General features: G+C 42.4%; 1 protein-coding gene across 2 annotated transcripts in view; it reads left to right on the top strand.

Moving 5' to 3' along the window:
• The first annotated feature begins 1,932 nt into the window (after positions 1 to 1,932).
• The window catches only part of ADCY8 (adenylate cyclase 8), a 121,620-nt gene continuing 101,012 nt past the window's right edge, over positions 1,933 to 22,540 (top strand). The window contains exon 1 of one of the 2 annotated variants that reach the window (XM_026053435.1): positions 1,933 to 2,862. In XM_026053435.1, coding sequence (XP_025909220.1) covers positions 1,933 to 2,862 — 930 coding nt within the window. The remainder of the gene's footprint in view (positions 2,863 to 22,540) is intronic. The other variant, XM_026053436.1, reaches the window with a different exon arrangement.

Below are 22,540 nucleotides of genomic sequence, written 5' to 3'. Positions count from 1 at the left end.
GAAGGAAGGAAGGAAGGAAGGAAGGAAGGAAGGAAGGAAGGAAGGAAGGAAGGAAGGAAGGAAGGAAGGAAGGAAGGAAGGAAGGAAGGAAGGAATACTTTTTTTTTAAGACAATTGTTGACAGAAAAAACTCTCCTTTGCAATATCCTGCATAGAGTATTCATGCACTTGTTTTCAGCTGCTACTTCTACTGGTAGGGATTCAGCTCCAAAACTCCCATCCCTCCACAACAAGGCTTAGCTTCTTGACTAGGATTTATTTTGAATAAGGAAGAGATGGAGGAGGTAGATGAGGGATACCTCCTACCCTCTTCTCCAGACTGTGCACAAAGCGTTCAGGTTTGCTGGCACAGAGCAAACTCACAGCAAGAACAGGGACAATTTCATGTCCMACAATGGGGGAGTGTGGAGAGGCTCAGTCTCTGTGCCCTGCATGTGTGACATTTTCTGTTTTTCATCTGCAGGATTTAAATATTGAGAGGATGATCACCATCATATTTGCAAACAGAGCGCTTAGATTCACAGTCCTGGCAGCTACAGCACCTTTCTTGGAGGGGTTGAGACTGCCCAGGTAGAGCTGGTTACCAAGATTTCCTCAACCTGAGCAAGCGCTGTAACTCAAAGGCAAGGCCTGCTTATGCCCATGCTAATGTTTATGCACATCAGGGAGCTCTAGCTTTGGTGCCTAAGGTGGAGGGATGCTTAACTTCAGCACCAGATCTTAGCGTGAGCAACGGACAACTCTGCTACATCCTCTGGGACAGACGTGGGCATTTGCAGAAGCAATTTCGTGAGCAACCTAGGAACAAAGAATGGAGTGAGGGGATCCTCCGGGTAATCCGAGCCCCCCTCCTAGAGCCGCTGCCGGGGCTGCGGCCGCTTTAACCGGGCAGGCGGGTGCGGGCAGCCCCGCCGCTGTCGTGGGCATCAGCTGACGGCGCCGGCTCTGCCTCCTCGCGGGCCGCCCGCAGCTGCACTCGGGCGGCGGCGGCGGCAGCGGCAGCGGCGGCGGCTCCGCCGAGCGGGACCCGCGGCCCCGGGCAGCGCCCGCCCCGGCTCCCGCGGCCGCCCGCCCCGTCCTCCTCCTCCTCCTCCTCCTCGCCATGCAGCCCTGACCCGCCGACAACTTAGGATGCTCCTGGAGCTCTTCGCAGAGCTCTGAGTTTGGGGCGAGATTTTATTTTTAGTCTTATTACTCTTTCTTTTTTCCCTCCTTTTTTTTTTTTCCTATTCTTTTCGGTTTTTTTTTTTTTTTCTTTTTGTTTTTCTTCCTCGCCTCCAGGCCAACCGAGCGCCTGTATGCGATGGATGGCAGCGCCGAGGTGCCCCCCGCGCAGAGGCGCCCCGTGAACCCCGGCTGCGAGCGCCGCGGGGCATGTCCGGCCGCCGGCGCGATGCGGGCGGGCAGCCCCCGGCCCGCCACTCCGGCGCCGTGAGCGACCATGCGGGCAGCCCGGCCACCTCTCCCTTGACCGCAGCCTCGGGCATTGCAGTAGCCCCGGGGCTCCCGAGGTCGCAGAGGATCCCCCGGGGCCAGGARCCAGGCGCCCCGCGAGGCAGCTCTCTCCTCCTCCGCTCTTCCAGCCTCCGCCCGGCGCCGCGGATGGCCCGCCCGGCAGCAGAGCTTCGCCCGTAGATGCTCCGCACCTCCCTGAGCCTCTCCGCACCCGCCGCTTGCCTCGCGCTCCGCGGCATGCGGCTCCGCGGGGCGCCGCGGCAGCGGGCGCGGGGCGAGGGCCGCCTGCGCTGAGCCGCCCCCGCCGAGCCCCGGGGACCTGCCTATAAATGTGACCCCCCCACGGCCACCCCACCGCGCCAGCCACCCGCCCTTCCCCTCCCTCGGCTCCAGCCCTCCCCTCCTCCCCGCTCCCCTCCCCAAAGCCAGCTGCCCCCCCCCGCCCCGCCAGTGCTCTGCCCCCCGCCAGTCACCACCATGGAGCTCTCGGAGGTGCGGTGCCTGAGCGACAGCGATGAACTTTACACCATCAATAGGACCCCCCCCGGCAGCGGCAGACCCCAGCGGCTGCTGTGGCAGACGGCCGTGCGCCACATCACGGAGCAGCGCTTCATCCAGGAGCACAGCAGCAGCAGTGGAGGGAGCAGCAGCGGCGGTGGCAAGGGCTTCAGCTCCGAGGAGACCTGCTGCCCCAGTCACCACCACCACCACCACCACCACCACCACCACCTCCGGCGGCAGTCAGCTGGACGGAGTTTGGGTGGCGAGCGCCACAACAACGGAGGCACCAAAGTCTTCCCGGAGCGTACGAGTAGCAGTGGGGACCTCGGCTTCCTGCCCCTGGACTGTGCTCCCAGCAACTCCGATTTCTTCCTCAATTGGGGCTACACCTACCGAGGGGTGATCTTCCCCACGCTCCGCAACTCCTTCAAGTCACGGGACTTGGAGCGCCTTTACCAGCGCTACTTCTTGGGCCAGCGGCGCAAATCCGAGGTGGTCATGAATATCCTGGATGTGCTGACCAAGCTGACTCTGCTGTTCCTCCACCTGACCCTAGCCTCCGCTCCCATGGACCCTATTAAGGGCATCCTCCTGGGCTTCTTCACTGGCATCGAGGTGGTGATCTGTGCCTTAGTGGTGGTCAGGAAGGACACGACCTCGTACACCTACCTGCAGTACAGTGGTGTGGTCACTTGGGTGGCCATGGCCACACAGATCTTGGCAGCCGGTCTAGGCTGTGGCCTCCTTGGGGACGGCATTGGCTATGTGCTCTTCACGCTTTTTGCAACCTACAGCATGCTCCCGCTGCCGCTCACCTGGGCCATCCTGGCTGGGCTGGTCACCTCTGTTCTGCAGCTCATCATGCAGCTGGTTATCCCCAGGTTGGCTGTGACTTCCCTCAACCAGGTACTGTAGTGAGGCTGGGGTGGGAAGCCTCCTCTTTAACCATCAGCTTGGGTTAGAGGAGGTATGGGGTGTCCCAAGAAGTCCTCTGCCTTTTACTCATAGTTCTCTGATGGTTCTCTGATGGTCGACACCTAGAGGGGTGACCCTAGGCAGTATTCATTCTGTGACATCCTCTGTGAGAAGATCAGGGATAGAGGCTTGACCTAAGGCTAGGGAGGGAGACATTTCCTGACCAACACATTCCTTCTCACTGCACATTCATTTCACTGCTGTCCTTCAAAACAGCTTTTCTGGGGGAAGTGAGAGTGATGGGACATCTATCACTGTCCCTCTTGGTACAGCAATGGGGATGGAAGAGACAAGGATGTCTTGACTAAGTTTTCTCAGTTGTCACTTCTCTTTTTACTCCAATATGCTTTTAAATTCTGGATCTTCTTGGGATGCTCAGAGGATGATTTGGACTACAGGAAATCAAGAGCAAAGCATAATGCTCTCCTGCAAAGAGAGCAAAACAAACCTGAAAACAAGGGAGAACTGTTTTCCTCTGAAATCAGGGAAAAACATCTCTTGGAGCTTAATGTCAGTTCCTCAGCTGTCTTTGGGCACCCGTAAACCTGTTTTACTGGTGATCAGAGGAAAAATACTGTTGTGCTGCATCCTTAGAAGTGACACTTAGGACAGGGAGTTGTTTCCAGCACAGAAGAGGTGGGGCAATGCGAACAGCTTGGAGGCACTGAGCAATATATGGGTCTAAGGGGTTAAAATCAAGAGTAGCATGACTTTGCACTTGCTTGACTAAACTGAGGATACACTGAGGATACACTGAACTAGCAATGTTCCTGCAAGTCTGGAAAACATAGCTTTTATAGGGCAGCTTAATCCTAGCTATCCTTGCTGTTCCCTTTCCTGCTCCCAACTCTTCCCAGACTGTTGTAGCTTTGTGCTACCAATATTTCACAGCAGATTATCATCTCCATTTGCCTAGCTCCAGGGAATTAAGGAAAAGGAGGTAGAAGTCCTGGTGAATAATTCCCAAAGGAGGAGGTTGCAGAGAAATGTGTTATTGGTGTCATGTTGTTTATTTAACTGCCAAACTGCGCATGCAGCTGGGAAGTGGGTGTTCTTGCAACTGGAAGTGTTGATGGTTGTTGTTCTCGGGATGTGTCCACCTCACTCAGACCCCAGCCCTTTGTAGTCCCTCGGACCTGCTGTCCCAGGCCCCAGCCAGTCCCTGATTGACACCTTCCCTCATATGTACCCATAAGCTGTGGGGCTGGTTGTCTGCCCTCACTTCCTCATGGCCAGGCTCCCCCTGCTTTGAGGAAAACAAACTTGTGCCTTGAGCTACTCAGAGACCTGTCAGTGTAAGACTAGGCTGAGCATTTGTTCCCCAGCTCTTGGTAAAATTTGATGAATGAAACACAACTGTGCTCAATGTCCCACTGCTGTAGACTGCTGGTACTGTTAGTGCTGAATTTTTAGCCAGTCCTTTCGCACACATGCACAAATACATTTCCCGGAGACAAATACTTATGCCCTCACTTGCAGCCTTGCCCGCTATGTGAATGGGTCTCATCGCACGGTGCTCTAGGAGAGCTGGCCAGCCTGATGATGCCCTCTCCCACTTGTGAGTGTGATTTCCCCATTGGGAGCTGCTTCACTGGACGCACACCCAGTGCTGCCTGTTGGAGCACATCCTGTGTTGCCTCTGCACAGCTGGGATCCCAACCCAAGGCACAGGACCACGCAGAGAGGAGCGGAGTGGGGCTGATACCACCACTGGTCTCTGTCCTCTGCCGCGGTGCTGAAGCGCAGAGCTGAGCGCAGTACTGAGTCTGGTCTTGAGTTTGAAGCTTAGCGCGGTGCTGAGCGTAGTCTTGAGCGTGGTATTGAGCACAGCTGAATGTGGTGTTGTTAAGCGCAGTGCTGAGCACGGCACTGAGTGCAGCGCTGAGCGCAGTGATGAGCGCGGTGCTGAGTGTGCAGCTGAGTGTGGTGTTGGGCGCGGAGCTGAGCGCAGTGTTGAGCGCAGCGCTGAGCGCGGAGCTGAGAGCGGTGTGGGGCGCAGTGCTGAGCGCGGTGTTGAGTGCAGTGCTGAGCGCGGTGTGGGGCGCGGCGCTGAGCGCGGTGTGGAGCGCGGAGCTGAGTGGGGTGTTGAGCGCAGTCCTGAGCGCGGAGCTGAGCGCGGTGTTGAGCGCAGCGCTGACCGCGAAGTTGAGCGCGGTGTGGGGCGCGGCGCTGAGCGCGAGGCTGCGCGGCCCTGCGCGGACCGGGGGCTCCCTCCAGCGGCCCCGACAGGAGAAGCTGGCTCGGTCACTGCCGCCTCCCGCAGCTGTGCAGCCTTTTGGAGTGTCCTGCCTTAAAGCAGAGCGTTCCCTCTGCCCCACGAAAGCAGCCAAAGCAAGTGGGGACCGGGCTTAGCCTGGCCTGGCCTGGTCTGGCATCTGGGCACACAGAGGCTGTGTCACRGGTGCAATACGGATGGCACTGCCTCATCCTCAGAGAGTGAACTGCTTTGGGTGCTCAGTCACTTTACAGCCTTACTATTCTTATTTACTTATTTATTTATTTCATTGGGGTCTTGCAAGAGTCAGTGATTGATGGCTTTTCTGATAGCTGAAGAGTGTATACGTATTACTTCAGAAGTGAATACAGGCAGTTCAAATGACTGCATCATCAAGCTTAGATAGGAAATCTTTGGGAAAATACAGATTTCTTGACCTACAGAACAAAGTACTCTCTTTTATTGTAGGTCTAATTTTTCTAAATAAAATACTTATCTTCCCTTCAGAGAAGCCTTATGAGACTAAGTGACCTATTGGATTATACTGCTATAGCTGTGCCTCTCTTCCTATGTCCCAGGATGTAAAGAGCTGCTTATAGTGGACCCAAACCAGAAATTAAGGTATACTAGGAATTAGAAGCTCGAATTCTGATTCTGAAACCAGAAATCTATTTTTGACTGACAGAATTTTATGAATAGAATTTTATGCAGAGAAAACCATGAATTCAATTCTGAACACAAAGATGTGTCTACCCCAGAGCCACTTTATTACTATATCCAATAATATCCTTGGGGACAATGAGTCTGATTCTCAATCACACTAGTATAAATCAATGATAAATCTTTCTAAAACAATGAAATTGCAACAGTTTATACAAGAGGAAAATCAAGTGCTGCAATCTGTTTTCTCTTAATCTCTTCATTAATGTTATTTTCATTGACAAATATGTTCACAAGTGGTTTAAATCATTAGTAATGTTTAACAGAAACACACAGCACTGCTCCCTGATTCACTTTTTTGTTGAAGTCTAAGTATATATTGCCATGAATACAACTAATGCCTACCTTCCACCATTTTCTCTTGCAGTCACATTCAGGAGGGTATGTGAATTTCCTTCACCTACATTTCCAATATTAATTTAAACCTGCACCATAGGTAAAGATGAAGGAAAAGAATTGCCTTGAAATTAGAAACTAAATAAAACAAACCTAGACTGACTAGGTCAAATCTTTCAGATGTTCCATGCTTTGGGGAGATCTGAGAATCCTTTAACACATCAGACCTCAGCTTGAAATGCTGAGTGATGTTCTGTTGTTCAGCTAGAGAAACTCCAGGAAAGGAAGGTCTGATGCCGTGGTTTAGGCAAGGGCAACACTGATATTCCATTGGGAAACAAATAAGAAATGCAAGATCTTACACAGACAAGTAAAACGCAGTGATTTAGTCAGATATTGTGCTGGAAATGTTGTTTGTTTGTTTGTTTGTTTTTGTTTTGTTTTCCCTCTGACATTCCAAAAATGAAAGCTTCATTTGTATTGTATTTATTATTCTTTTTCTGTGGTGAAAATGTGAAATACAATCCCAAATATTTAAGAGTAAATATGTGACTCAGGCATATGAAGAAGAACAAACAACTCTCAGCTCCGTAGTGTTACATAATGCAGGCAGATGATAATATAGATATGAGTTTTGACAGGCTTGGATGAATTATGTAAGCTACAACCATACACATAAATTTAATCCTCTACCCTTGCAACCTTCATTCATATAATTAAATTCCATTGAAGTTAGTAAGCCTGCCTTGGTGTGTAAGTCACTTGTATGCTTTGGAGGATCCTGTCCTAAACTCTGCATATTAAATCAAACTTTTAAAATATTTTTAGAAATAACCTTGATGTGGTTAATATCAAGACTGACGAAACTCTTTTTTTTCTCTTTGTTAACATCTGTCTTTCAGAGTCTAKGCAGATTGGTGGATTAGCCTAGCAAATATTGCTCTATTCCTTTTTTTCTCTCCCCAAATCCTATCTTAGAATTGTTTATTATTGTTAAAAGAAAACAGCAGAATAYATGAAGTCACAGGGACTCCTACATATATACATATATAAACATGTATAATTATGCAATTGCAACTGACAGCTTTTATATGCTTATTTTGGCTATATGATTTTCAAAATCCGATCACAGACATCAGTACATGAGTATCTGCAAAACACACTCCTCTCTTCAAAAATTCAGGCAAATACTTGTAGATTATCCTTTAAATCTGTACAGTATAAATATATTTCAAGACTGTCAAATCAAAATGAAAATACCTCTATCTTTATCCCTATCATTGCTATCAGAGCTTTATTTACTATTTATGTCTCTGCCATAGTCTGTTGTGAGTGACTTATAACCTGGTTGTGTGATTTTAGACTGGATTATGATCTAGTTTCCTTTTTTATCCTGTAATATCACCTGACCAGTATCAGTGGGTCACAGCATAATTAGATTAGAATTGGATACACTTTTCTCTGAAGCAGCTGCATCATTGTTCTACTAAGTAGGGCAAATGTATTAGYTATATTTACAATTTGATGATCGATTATCTTTAGAGAGTTCCTCTAAAATGGAGGAATTCAGGCAGAAATGTGAATGAAACCTATTTTTATCAGTTTCAGCCTACATTGTAGTTAGAGCACTTGCTCCCAGTGAAAGTTACTTTGTTGGATTTGATGTGACATTTTTTTGCTTTCAGAATATTTCTGGAGTTGTCTCTCAGGTTTTCTTTGTTGCTTGTTTATTGTTTCTTACCATGTAGAAAGGGGGACATGTTCTAAAATAGCAGCACCTATCGCAAAATAATCATGCACTGGAGCAGCACAGTTACAGCTGACAGTTAACAGCAGATCATGCTGGAATGATCCTTATTAACCTATACAGAAGACTGAAGGGGATAAACATCTCCAGCTCATCTTCTTACTCCACTTTTCAACCCTGCCAGTGACATGATCTAAACAAGAAATGAAAGGGAACTAGAATTATTTAATGAATTCTTTTCTTTCCAAAGGACAGAGAAGGTGGAGACTGGAAGGATTTCTCACTTCATTTTCCTTTCTTACAGAACATCAGAAAAACACGAGAAAAAAATAAAGTATTTGATGCAGAGWGAAGTTTAATAAACAGGAAAAGGATTATGCTTTTAAAGTGATGCTTAGATCAATGGGAACTCCAGGCCTGAAAACCCTCATTCAGCTGCTGTTTAGCACCAGCAGGCATCTTGTTGACTTTGCATTTCTTCCAAGTGCAGTGTTCTTGCTCTTCACTTAACCACACTTCTTCTGAGCACCCTGTGAGTGCTGCAGCAAATTGATGTCTAAGCTACCATTTTAGCCTATCCAAAACCAAGTACTGTTTTGGTAGGAACTCATTTCATTTGGACCACACAGAAAGGGGCTTCCCTTATGGCTTTAGATGAAGTGGTGATTACACTCCGCCTACATGTAATAAAATACATTGATTAAAGTATTCTTCATATAAACTATATGGCATCAACTTTAATATTTTCATTTAGGGTAGATTCCCACCTAGATGAGTTTGTTAGGACTTTTTTCYTGGAACTGGCATCCATCGGTTCAAATTCCCTCACCTTGGAACTGAGGGAAAATAAGAAAATAAAGTTTTGAGCCTTGTGCAAATGCTTAAGCTCTTGGGTTTCTCTCCCTCCTTGGCATTTTGGTGAAATAGGGTGTAGTTACTAGCACTTATATGGAGCTCTGTGCTGTTCAAAAAATTTTAGTCATATGGAGGTTTAGGTACTTTTGCTCCAAAGCGAATCCAAGTTCAACTCTTCTACCTCATCAGAAAGCAGAGTGTCCAGAGCAAACCTTCTCCCATTCCCATTCTCTTTTGAAAAGGAAAAAAAGTCTAAATCTGTAAGCCAAAAGAAGAAAAAAAAATAATAAGAAGAAAAACTAACAAAAGAAAACCAATTCTGTCTCTATAATCAAATTGTTAAGGAATTTATCTGTGGTGTTGTCCTTACTAAACATTTTCCCATTGTATATCATGCCATTAAATCACCCCCTCAGGCATATGTCCCAGCTGATAAACTACTTGGTCAGGATCCATTCCCCTGACTCATTGAATCTTAAATCTCTTTTTCAGAGTGCAACAGCTTCCATGGGAAACTTCCCTCCTCATGTGTTGCCTCTCCAACTCCTCAAAAGCAAGTGCAGCCTACAAGGAGGGCATTTTCTAGGGAGGCCAGAGTTATTGAATGTGGATGTCTCCTTATGAGAGCTTCCAGTCATTGAGCTGCTGTACAGAAGATATATAGCTATTGTAAAAGTGTGGGCTATTCAGTTTTGAACAAAAAGATATAGGTCATGCCCTTGGGCAGAAGGGGACTGGAAGCTGAGGATGAGAAGCTCAAATACAGGGGAAAACACTTCGCTGTGAATCCCTTAATCCTGGGAGAAGCTGAGGTTAAAGATACTCACTGTCTGTAATAGCTACCCCTTAGCTGCATCTGAGCAACTCCTCCCATTCATCATAGTTGCTGATTTGTCTCCAGTCTGAGGCATTAAGACTCTTTTCATGCATTATATAAGGACCCTTAAGAGCATGGTGGCACTCAGCATATCCTTCTGATATAAATTTTTGCAATTATGTGCCTAAAAGTGAGGTTCAATGAGACACTATGCCGTGGCTTTTGAGTCTTCAGATCTAGTCCTTTCTGAGAAAGATAGATTTAATTGATCTATTCATGGTGCAGAACAACTGTATCCCCAATTCCATCACAGAAGAGCTTCAATGTGTCCAAGGAGAGGGAGGTGAATGCAAATTACTGAGTTAATGCTGAAGTGAATTTGAGCACTCTGGTACCATTCAAACCAGGAGTAAGAGACCTACCTGGCCATGCAGGATCAGACACAGAGGGTAAAACACAGCACTACACAGCACTGCTCGGAACTGASGATTACACTCGGGTATCTTACTAGGGCCTGACTGATTTGGAAGCTCTCAGGTTGATATTGGTCCGTGTTGACTCCCACACAACACTTTATGTGCTTGAGTTGATTCATAAATTTGCCTCTCTCAGTTGCTGTAATATATGAGTAATGTCTTAATTGCTTTGAGATTTTTGTGCAGAGGATGTGCTTTACCCTCTGTGATGCACTGAAAGAGTACTCTACTGACTTATGTGAGCTGCTGTTAAAGAATGAATGTAGTGGGAATGCTCACATGAGTTTACTTTTTGTAAAGACCTAATTCTACATAATTCTTTTTTACTCTAGCCTGATCATCAATAACTCCAAGGACTCATTTGCATCTGTATTAAAAGGACTTTAAAGCATATGCCATATAGTCAATATAAAGTTATGCTTTTACCACTGATCTCCAGAGTCATCTTTGTTCTCCCTGCATCCCCATACTTCTTGCATTCCTGGAAGTGCAGTGGACCATTTGCAAAAGATAGAATGGAGCAGGTTCCCACCTAGATTGTTATGTGTGTGGCAGGACATATTAGAGTTCTTTCCCAAGACTGGGATCCAGACATTGAAACTGTGCCACCTTGGAACTGAGAGAAAAAAAAAAAAAAACAGAAATCAGGTCTTGATCTTTGCGCTAATGGTCTAAGCTCTTGTTTGAAAGCTATTCATTCTTTCTTAGGCATTCAGTAGAATGAGCTTCTATTGATCTCTGTGCTGTCCTATAGGAGTTAGAGACAGCGCTACACCTTGCCCTTACACCACCTTGCACCACCTGCAGGATGCCTGAACCCAAACTGTGAGGTGGGAAAAACAGGTCAGTGATGACTTCTGAATTATTCTTGGAGATTGTTCAAGAAGTGTTGGTTGGCATTCTGGACATATTCCTTGATGCTGTCTAATGCACAAGAGGAATGTAACCTCAGCTTGTGTCTGCTCATTTCTGAATTGCAATGAAGGTCAATGGGAGGTCTGTACTTTGCCTGAGCTAAGCACATGTAGTAGCCTATACTTGAAGTATTAAGGGAACAGTGTATCTGAAAACGGAGGCTGAAGTTTACAGCTGATTCCTCCAAGCCCTGGAGGCCCTTGAGAATAACCAATGAAAATTGAGACTTAGCAGCTTCTATCATTTGAATCTTACCCAAAGGCAGTGTTTTAAAACATCTTGACATTTCTAGAGCATTGCTGAATACCTCTCTGACAGATCCTGTGTGAAAGTTTCCATGTTTTCTCCAATACCTAGAGTAATAACAGGTTTTCAACAATATTGGGAAGTGACAAATAATTTCTTATATATTTTTCCATAGTGCTGATGTAATTTGCTTCCTCTACTGTGTTTCAATAGCCACCTGAGAGGCTACAAGAAGCTACAAGTACAGAGAGAATACATAAAATGCTCCCATTTCGTATGTGGTGATACAGAATGAGAAAGCTTCCAGTAACCTTACTATTGTAATAGCTATTCATGTTTAGAATTGTTTGCTTTATTTCTTTTTCCAAAAAATTATCAATTTCTTTCCTGCAGAAATATACTTATCTCTACTTATTTTTAAGGGATATTTATGAGTATTTTCTGACAAGAGCCACTTTTTGTGCTGCTCCTACACTGTAAAACACCTAATGCAAGTGTTCACTGTTACTCCAAGGCCCATAGAATCATGCARTCATAGAATGCTTAAGGTTGGAATGGACCTCAGAGGTCATCTAGTCCAAACCCCTGCTCACACAGGGTCACCTAGAGCACATGGCACAGAGATTTAAAGATCTCCAAAGAAGGAGACTACACAACCTCTTTGGGCAGCCTGTTCCAGTGCTCTGTTGCTCTCACGGTCAAGAATTTTTTCTTGAGTTCCTGTGGAACTTCTGATGCTTCAGTTTGTAGCCATTTCCTCTAGTCATATCATTGGCCACCACTGAAAAGAGGCCACCCCATCCTCCTCACTCCCTCCCTTGAGGTATTTATACACACTGATCAGGTCCCCCCTCAGCCTTCTCTTCCGCAGGCTGAACAGACCCAGCTCTCTCAGCCTTTGCTCATAGGGCAGATGTTCCAGGCCTCTGATCATCCTCGTAGCCCTGCGCTGGACTCTCTCCAGCAGCTCCACATCCCTCTTGTACTGGGAGCCCAGAACTGGACACCATGGCTAATTGACATGGTAAAACTGAAAAAACTTTAAAGAGGGATTTTCAGGAATAAAGAGACTTTGTAGAGGAGATATGAGAAATTCTTCTTAAAACTTTCTCAATTATTTCAATATCAAAAAAAATCATTTTTATACTTAAAGTTAAGTATAATTCTAAGCTGTCTGTCAGCCCAAGGCTTTGAAACACGATGCTGATATTGTTAAGGTAGTTTTTCTTTCCTCTTTGAGCAACTAACAAAGCTTTGGCTGACCAAATTGCTTTCCATAGCACCAGAACACCCTGATTTCCTTATTGAATTTACCAAGTCTATATCCAAGCACTATTTATTAAAGAAGTCTTTTGATGATATACGTGAATAAAGAGTATTTGAAATGAGTCTGGTTTGCTTCTGCAACCTAAGATTTCTATAATCAAACTTGCCATTTTTTTAAATCCAAAAACATCTTATCTGTTTAATAAAAAATGTAATATTCTGTAATTAAGTTTTTAAAGCTTCCAACCACTTTGAAGATTTTCATAGATTTGCTTTATATAGCTACAAACACTCAGCAAAGCTAATGCCGTGGAATTTTAATCTTTCTTCCTTTTCTATAATTTGCTTTCAGGTTCAGTAATTACATTTGTAAGTCAAAATAATATCTAAAATATTCCTAAAGTTTGTGTATATCTAAAGAGAATTTATAGGTACAATTTAAAAATGGAAATACATCCATCATTTATTAAGAGACTTTTTTTCTAATCGCTATCATTACAAATTCAAACTGTAATCTAGAAATCAAGCTATCATCTTTTGATCAATAGCAATATGGATTTAGCTGCTGCAGACCTGTAGATTGCTTACAAGGTATCAGACCTTAGTGCCTTTTGCATGCAATGAAAATTCAAGTAATCTTAAAACAAACAAACAAAAGATGCCAGTGCATCAATTAAATAAGGAAGGGGTTACTAATCCCATTAGAACCCTTACCACTCGTATCTTACCACTCCTGTAGTTTACAAATGTGGAAGAGCAGTTATGCTCCGGATAGTCATCTCCTCTAGTGCCCCATGGGATCTATGGAGAAAGAAATGCATGGTGGTAATAAGTGAGATTTTCAACATCCTCTAAATTAAGAGATTCCTTAAATCCATTAAGATGTCTTGAAAGCTTGCAGTGGGACTCTTTTAAGTCCCAGCAAATCCCACAAAAATCAGTAAGAATTAAGCAGTATTGCACAGTGCAGTTCTGACAGGCCAGGTGATTGTGCTGGCTTTCAAAGGTACCTCAACAGGCTGGAGAAATGGACAGAGGAGAACCTCGTGAACTTCAAACATGGAAAGTTCAGAGTCCTGCATTTGGGATAGAATAACCTCATGCACCCTAACAGGCTGGGAGATGAACTGCTCAAAAGCAACTTTGTAGGAAAAGCCCTGGGAGCCCTAGCTGACACTAAGTTGACCATGGAACAGTCCTCATGGCAAAGAAGGCCAAAGACCTGCATTAGGAAGAGCCATTACCAGGGAGATGATCCTTCCCCTGCATCCAGTCTTAGTAGGGCCACAGAGTACTGTGCCCACTTTTGGCTTAACACTACAAGGGAGAAATGGATGCACTGAAACAAGTCCAGGAAAAGACCAGAGATGATTAACGAACTGAAACATCTGTCATGCAAGGTGAGACAGAGAATGCAGGGCTTGTTCAGCCTGGAGAAGAAAAGGCTGCAGTGAGACTTTACTGCAAATCTATATCATGTCATCACTTGGCGTGACATGTTGCCTCCTTGTAGGAGCTGGGCTATTGAACTGAATGAAAGTTTAAGGTAACATTCTTGTTTTCCTCACTCCCACCAGGTCATATATGGCTGTTCCAAGCACAACCACAAGTAGGCACCATCACACTAACATGCACACTCAGTGATTCTGCTGGGGAATGATTCTGCCTCTGCTTATTAAATCTTTGCAATATGAGTAATATTGAAGGTTGGAGATAGTTTGAACAAAATCATTAAGTAGATGTCTTTTGTGTCAATCAGTAGACAGAATTCCTCCACCAGYACCAACCATCCAGCTTCTCCCCCTTTTCATATAGCTACATAAGTGTTAGAAGATATATTGGTGAACTATGATCTCACCACAGCTCTCTCAAGAATCAGAGCAATAAAAGAAAGGTCACAGCAGGTTTACCCTAAGGCAATCTACTATTGTCAGGACAATGTTTTGAGCCACAGACATTATCCTTTTAAAAAGAGAGAAACTAACCTTCTGCCAACGATTGCTCYAGGGCAGAGAAAACTGAAGGGAGACATGTAGGTTTCTGCAGAGAAGTGCATTTATCTTCCAAAATACTTGCTGTATTTCATCTGTAGATAGCACAAGCAGGGCTTAAATTATAGCAAGGAGTATAAATAAGGTAGTAGGAGAAACCCTATACAACAAAACAAAACAAAACAAAGCAAAACAAAAAGGTATTTAAGTAACTGTATTGCTAGGGAACAGAGGCTGTTTCCATTGTAGATGGATCCATTGTAGATGGACATTAAGCACTGTAGAGTTTGGTTTGATTATCAGGGGTGGTTTGGGTAACATCTAGGGCATGGTTCTTGGGTTAAAGGACCTTTCYTGGCTTCTATAACTCCATCATCCTGGCATCTAATTCTGGCTATGGTGCAAAATATTCTCATCTCTCAATTTCAAAAGAAGCAAATCATATTGTATTTCGAACGATTACTTCATTGAAGACAACAGATTAGTCTGAAYTAGCTTCATTTATGTAGCATGAAATTCCACTACATCAGGGCTTTCTATCTGTGGCTTGCTAAGGACACATCGGATCAACCAGCAATTCAAACTCAGCTAATAATATTGCTGATTATGCAAGTAAATGACAGTATCCAGCTGACTCTTCCAAGAAGTTAATGAGAGGTGAAAGTACTATTTGATCGACAAAGTCTAGGTGAAAGCAAATGAATGGAAAAGAATAAGTCTGTCAAATAAGGATTTTTTTTATTAGTAGACCATCAGCTCCAGTTAACCAACCTTTATTCTTCCTTCTCTTATTTTATAAGTTGTATAAACCTGCTCTTATTTGTCTTATTTATGTAGATACCCAGAACATCTTCTTTATTGATATTATTGYTCAATAGGCACATTTGTAGTGCATATGCTACTTAGTAAGAAAACAATAAGAATTAGAATTTATTAAGAAAATAGTAAAAACAAATATTCTCCTTGTTCCTCTAAGGTCCTTACTTAGCCAAGTACGTAAGCACCTTTTTACACTGAAAAAATGTGAATATTTCAGAATTCCTTTCTGAAAACCTTGGGACTACTGCTGATTTTAGAATCATACATAGACATAACGTACATGTGAAATCAAAGGAAACAATAAAAGATAGGCTGGTCATACACTACAGTCATAAGTAATTTCAAGGACTGATTTATGGCTGTTGAATTGCTTGAGCACTCTGAGGGGGTGGAAGAGTCCTGGTTCTTCCTTTATATACAGGTCTACCTGAGCCTGATGGGAGAGTTTGTCTCCTGCAAAGAATTCCCTAAGAATAACTACCAGGCTCTGGTGGCTCTACTGGATCTGAGGCCACTCGAGTAATGCACTACCTAGAGCTTACCATCCTTTCCCTGCCAGGAAGTAGACCACTGGGCTTTTCCTTTGAACAGTCAGTCATAAAATGCTCCCTCCCTTCCTCAACAAAGCAAAGGGCCTTTGCAGCACACACTTGGAATTCAGTGAACATGGTCACTAATGTTCTCTTCAAGGGCAATAAATTCTGACCTTGCCAGGATATTTTAATCATGTTTTTCGTGTTGTGAAGGGCAGTACATTCATTCAATAACTTGTCTTCATTTCCAAACTACAAAATCAGTATGAGCAGAGTTCAGAGCAATTGTACTGGAACCTTCAAAAAGGATTTTTTAGAAAGATATTCTTTAGAACGTGCAGGAATCTTCCAGTAATTATGCAAAGTTTGAAAATATCTCCTGTTTTTTTATGTTTAGAATGGAGGATGGCATAAAATGTATGTGTGGATTATATTTGCTCTTGTTATTCATCTTAATGAAAAGGCAGGCTGGGTAGATAGAGATAGGTCATTCTGATTTTGTTGTTGTTATTATTGTTATTTTTAAAATAGGCACCTCAAGATTTTGTTGATACATTTTTCCAGAATATCTGCATGATCCCATCCAGTTTCATTGGTCCTACTGAGTTCCTGCAAGCACTGGAGCATGCTGGCTACTGAGCTACTGTCTCTTGCAATTGTTGATCAGCAATGTCTACCTTTGTGATCCGGCAGAGTTTTCATTGTATTTTGAGGCCAGCAGGAGCCCCCATGTCTCAGAAGAAGCAAGTTTGAGTGGCAGTAACTCTTCACTTTCAATTCCCATTTGAACTCAGGGAAAACTGTAGTAGCTGAAAGCTACCACAACCAGGTTTTTCATGCCTCGCCTATCTGCTTTTATTGTGCTCATTTCAAAAAACAGTATGTACCCCTCTGGAGAATCCAACAACACTTTGATGTGCCCAGCTGATGTCAAGAGCAGTGGGACTTTGGGCCAATCTTTCCCGTGTTCAATGGAATTTCTCCAAAAAGATATATGTGAGGGAAAAACAGGTGAACTAGTGAAAGAAAGCCAGAGAGATAGAGTCTAATTTAAATATAAGGTGAAAATTTTATTTCAGAGACAATGAGGAGGAATTGTACAAAATGATGGATTTACAGGACATTTCCACGGATATATTTCTTGCAGTGCGCATGTCTGCAATTTATGGAAGGACACAAACCTGTGCCACCTCAGCTTATGTTAGCCTTCAAAATTAGGAGGTCTCCATGAGCAGATTGCCCCATGCTCCAGCAGAGACCGATTTGGTAAAGGAACAAAATAATAATCTTAGAAAGCCCTGCTCAGATGTTGGCTACSATGTACAAGTGCCTTTTGAATCTTATATCTCTCTAGTTACTCAGATTTTTCTAGGTGCATCCAGAGCTATCTTGGTTGAAAAAAATCATTTGCATACCCATGAGAAGGAGATTTGCAGAAACTGAGTAATGGTATCTTTATAACTGCTAACAAAAGAAAGAGAAAAAAAAATGTTTTTTAATAACCACCCCAAGCCTAAGAATTTTGACATATACACACACATTTTGGTTTTCATTATATATATATACACACATATATATATGCAGACACACGCACATATACAAAACTTTACTTGTTCTCCAAAACAATCTTATTGTCTCCAGTTTTCTCCAAAATAATATTTTTTGCAAAATATCATCTTCTGATATATTTAGTTCAACTGATTCTTCTTTTGCTATTAATCTTTTTCTCTTAAAAATATTTAACATGACTTACAAGCTTTCCATTTTTTATGTACTGTTTGTGCACATAATTCATGAGATTGTGGCAGAAGGCAAGAAAGAAGGTCAGAAATGCTTGACAATAGCTATTTATGATGCAACTACAATGTCTGTTTATTGTTCTTAGTTTTATGCTCACGTAATTATGAATTGAGCTGATTGTAACAAATGGATGTGGATGTTCATGTGAAGGATATCATAAACAAGGCCTTTGAGTTCTTGGTTTAGCCCAGTATTTAACATGTAGTTGCTGTGCAGCATTTGTCATTAGACATTGGCTTAATAGCAACTGACATATTCATAGTGCTGTCTATAGACATTTTTTAATTTCTTTCAGCCCTGGAATATCTGAACAAACAGAAGAATTTGAACACTGGTGCCTGACATATTTTCCTCTACGGGACAGGACTGCTTTCTTGTAACTTGAAACATTTGTATGTCCCTTAGAAAGGGAATATCTGTCCACTGCGCTGACTAGCTTAGAGACAGCTGGGAGGGACAACTTATGCTATAAGAATTAATTTCATCCTTTTACAGAGAGGAAAAAAATCTAATTATTACCAAGAAGGACACATTAGTGATTCCTTGGGATATATGAAATGCTTAATTTCACTTGTGCTCTGACAGTTGACAAAGCAAAACTATTGGAAGAAACTGCTTAAAAGCCCATCAGAGGCAATAGACCTACCTCCATCAAATAGAACAGGCTTTTGATCAAGAACTAAACACTGAAAATATCTTATTATTGATTGCATTCTTTCTCCTTCAACTTTCACAAATTTAGCTATTAGCACTTTCTGGCTTCCAAAAAAGACCTCAAACAACTGGGATGAACAGATTATAAAAACTTAGCTTTGTTTTTTCAGGGAATAAAATAACAGTAAAATATAAATAATTCACTAAATAAAACTCTACATAAAACTCTGCTGACTGAAATTACAAAAAGAAATATACTTTTCCAGATTTTTTTTTGATTTACTCTTGACACACTCTAGCATGTCAAAGGACCCACAGAATTTCTTTTCTGATGCTCATCTGCTGTGTGCTCCTTGGGTAGAAATGCTTATGCATATGCATCATGACTACATGACTACATGACTACATCATGACTACGTGACTACATTGATCTATATACTGAACCTGAGAATTGTACATTGCTTTGTACAGGCAAGTGTTCCTTACCTGGAAGGAATTCTATGCCTCATACAGAATCAGTGAGCTTCTATGCAAGCAGGTCAAGATTGACCTTGCTACTAAGTGAGTACCTCTAATTAACAGTCTGAACTCCTGTTGTGAAGCAAAGACGTAGATGGGATTCATATTCTTACTACTGTTGCTTTGGCTCAAACCATGATTTTTTTTTTTTTTTTTTTTACAGAGCTGTACTAATTTAAATAGGCTGGGAGTGGAGAGAGGGGTAATTTTAATTTAGGTCCAAAATTTTACCCAGCATCTCTCATGGTATCAACAGGATACTACAACAAGATCAGAGAGAGAGAGAGAGAGAGGTTATTATGTGTAGTATCAATTTATTTAATATTTCCCTTATAAACCAGTTTCTCTTTCTCTTGCTTACACAAACAGTGGAAGCAAAGACATGGCTTGTATTGTAAGGCAAGAAGAATTTGATTCACTGTAAACCTCATAGTTTGATGTTAATTTCATTCCTGTATTGTATCAGAAAAAGCAACTGCCTTCAAAGGCGTTAGCCCTAGGTCACACCAGTGTGAATTCAGGAGGGGGTCTGTACTGTAAGTCCCCTATGCCAGGAAACAGGCAGAAGAAATCTAGTCCTTTAATATTTGTGTGTGGCATATGCTGCCAGGCAAAGGACTGAGTCAACTTTTTCCCACGGCACTGTCCCTGCTTCTGATGTCAGCCTGACTTCCCCTAGCTCACCACACAGAAGCGTTCACTGTGACTAATAGCAAAACAACATCCACAGGTTTCACAAAGGAAAATGTTTGTCCTCGCCTAACTCTGTGAGATAAAGTTTTAATCCAGCCAGTCTGGAATGCTGTCACCTCTTGTGGCTTTTGTCTGGTACATTTCCATTTGCTCCTACGATATTTTCCCATTTTCCCTCCAGAGCTGTTCTGAAGTGAGAGTTAAAAAAGTGGAGACAAAACAGACTTTTAAAGGGACTACTGGGTGTTGCTAGATAATTGGCAACAAACTTCTGTGCTAACTTTGGCCAGCTGAGCCCCAGGGCTTTTGATGCTCCTAAGTGGTGTCCAGCTTTGGACTAGGAAGAGGATGAGGGGCCCTGCTCCCATTCTAAATGTGTTTTTATTTTGCAGGTGATCCATATCTTCATGATTTCTTTCCTTTATACAGTCTCATAAGACTCCCTGAGGTCTTATCAGTGTATGTCTTATCAGGCTATTGCTGTGCTTAAGGTTAACCAAAATTCTGCATTCTCTCAAGTTTAGTAAGCACAAGATGGCAAGTCAGAATGCTATCGATCACTTTTATTTAATCTATGAATTCTCCAAACTAAAGGCAGTCCTTAGGTGTTATGATCTTTGATGTTTACAGCCTAACATAAATATCAGGAACAGGTAAAAAGCTCAGTCATTATTTTTCTTACTGTTCTGATAGGAAAAGACTTTAAAATGTCACTGCTGAGTTCTATCTTTGCTTAGCTTCCAGGGAGTCATTAGAGTCAGTAASAAAAGGAGATACTCAAAGAGATTAGAGATAAATAGATAGATAGACAGATAATATTAACTGCACTTATGGTTTTAAGGTCTCTTGCTCCTTTTACAAAAACATCTTAAAACGAAAGTGGAATAGCCATAATGGGGAATTTCAAGAGAAGAATTACTTGTCTTATTATTTCACTTCTATCAAACCTGCAGTCCTGCTCTGGTATCTGAAAGGCAAGCCCTAGCCTACTTTTCTGGTCCCACATCTCAATTCATGTCAGAGTTTGTGGGTCAAGATTCATCTATATTGACACCTATGCAAAACAGCTGTTGGGAAAAGTTTAGCCTTAACATTGAGATTTCATCAAAAATAATGTAATTTAAGTGCAAAGAGTCCTTTTTTTTTTCATGACTCTTTTGGCTTAGTTGGGCTAATGGTATAAAAAAGGAATATCAGGGGTGGTGGGTTGTTTGTTCAGTTGCCAGCAGGTACCACTGATTCTCACTAACATCTGAACTTCTCTTCATAGAAGAGTGAGGCTTTGAAGGACAGCTGTTTTTTGAAAAAAGAAGAGACTCAAGGCTATGATATCACTCATGCATTTTTCATTATCAGTATTTTCAGTACTATTTTACTTAAAACAATTTTTGACTATACTTTTGTATAGTCATTAGTCTCACTCTCATCTGGACTTTAGTGTCTTTCACTAGACAGACTGTATTTATTGATATAGGATATAAGAACGGATTTAAGATTATTACTTTTTGATATTGTTTTGCTTTTCCATTGCAAAACAAAAGGAAAAAAATCWTTAGAAAAAGGATACTTCTCTCCTCCGCTTACAGCCATGATAATTCACAAAAAATATGCACAGCCTCATCTAGCATTGCTAGGAAGAAACATGGAAAGCTTCCCCTGTGCAGGCTGTTTCTATAATTCTGTAGAATGCACTAAAACACTGTCCCTGACATATAAATCATGAGGACTGACAATTCCATTGGGAAGAGATGTAGATTACGTACTGCAGGTAATTGTTCGAATACACATGTATTTGATCAGAAGAAGACAGCAACAAAGTGTGTCAGAGAAGATGAATGGCTGTCAGCCATACAAACATAATTATCCCTCACTCAGTTTTGACATCCTATTTCGGATAAGAGCCATTATCTGGAGCAATAAAAACAGCTGTGCAGAACACCACCGTGAATGCAGCTAGTGGAAATATAGACTGTCTAATTCTGTTTCCCTTAAAATGTAGTTAAGCTCTTCCCAATGCTGCAAAGCAGCTTTAATACAATATTTTCCACCATTCCTCCTAATCAGATGTATAATCTATTAAGAGTAGTACTAAAAGCTCTTCTGCCTTAGCTATCTGGCCTTAGACAGACAATGGAAATAATTTTGGGAAAATTTCCAGAAGTGATTCTTGCTTCAGAAGTGTCAGTTTTAAGCTGTTCAGACTTATTCTCATGCTCAGTGGTGGTCTCATGCATTCCCAGACTGGTTGTCAGCTGGAGTTTGTCACTGAAAAATTAATTATAGAATCCAATAMCTGGTCTTTGGATATTGATACCTTAGGAGTGAGGAAAAGGTGTTTATAGTTCAGATATCTATGTTTAATACAAGAGGGGGAAAAAGTAGTATTTGGTAAGGTTGGTTCACCAATGCTGGAAGGATTTTTCATTCCTAACATCTCGGATATTGTGAGCAAGCTTTCCAATTTCAGGTTAAATTGCCATAAATCTATGTTTAGATTCCAAAACTTCTATTAAGTATAATTATTTGCTCTAGAGGCTTCAGATGGAAGGTGAWTTCTATCAAGTGTAATTACCTTGGCATTTGTCTTGAACAGTAAATGTGAAGCTTAGAAGTCAGGTCGAATTCTGTGTAAAATATGTAGGGAATATTTCAGCATCAAACAGATGATTGATTCCCATGAGTCTGAAATATGGAAGTGCAGAAAGGAGAATTCCATAGGAGCTTTTACTGTCCTTTCCAAGCAGTGAGCCTTTCCAAGCAGTGAGCCTTACTTCAGTGGTCTCCCGAACTACCAGCATTACCAGTGGCTACTTCCTCTGTGCTTCTCCTCTTGGCAGAAATTTGTGCTGGGCCTTGTTTTTTGCTGTTTTGTAGAGGTAGTAACATGTTCTACTCCTGGGTAAAAATTATGGATAACTAAAAGTAAATCTATACTAAACATACAATGGTTTCAAAGTTATATATAAGTATATACAAAAAAAAAAAAAAAAAAAAAAAAAAAAAAAAA

Source organism: Nothoprocta perdicaria, unplaced genomic scaffold (assembly GCF_003342845.1).
Source record: "Nothoprocta perdicaria isolate Ctin4 unplaced genomic scaffold, notPer1 scaffold_115, whole genome shotgun sequence".
Lineage (NCBI taxonomy): Eukaryota > Metazoa > Chordata > Aves > Tinamiformes > Tinamidae > Nothoprocta > Nothoprocta perdicaria.
This window is presented reverse-complemented; position numbering and strand designations above follow the sequence as displayed.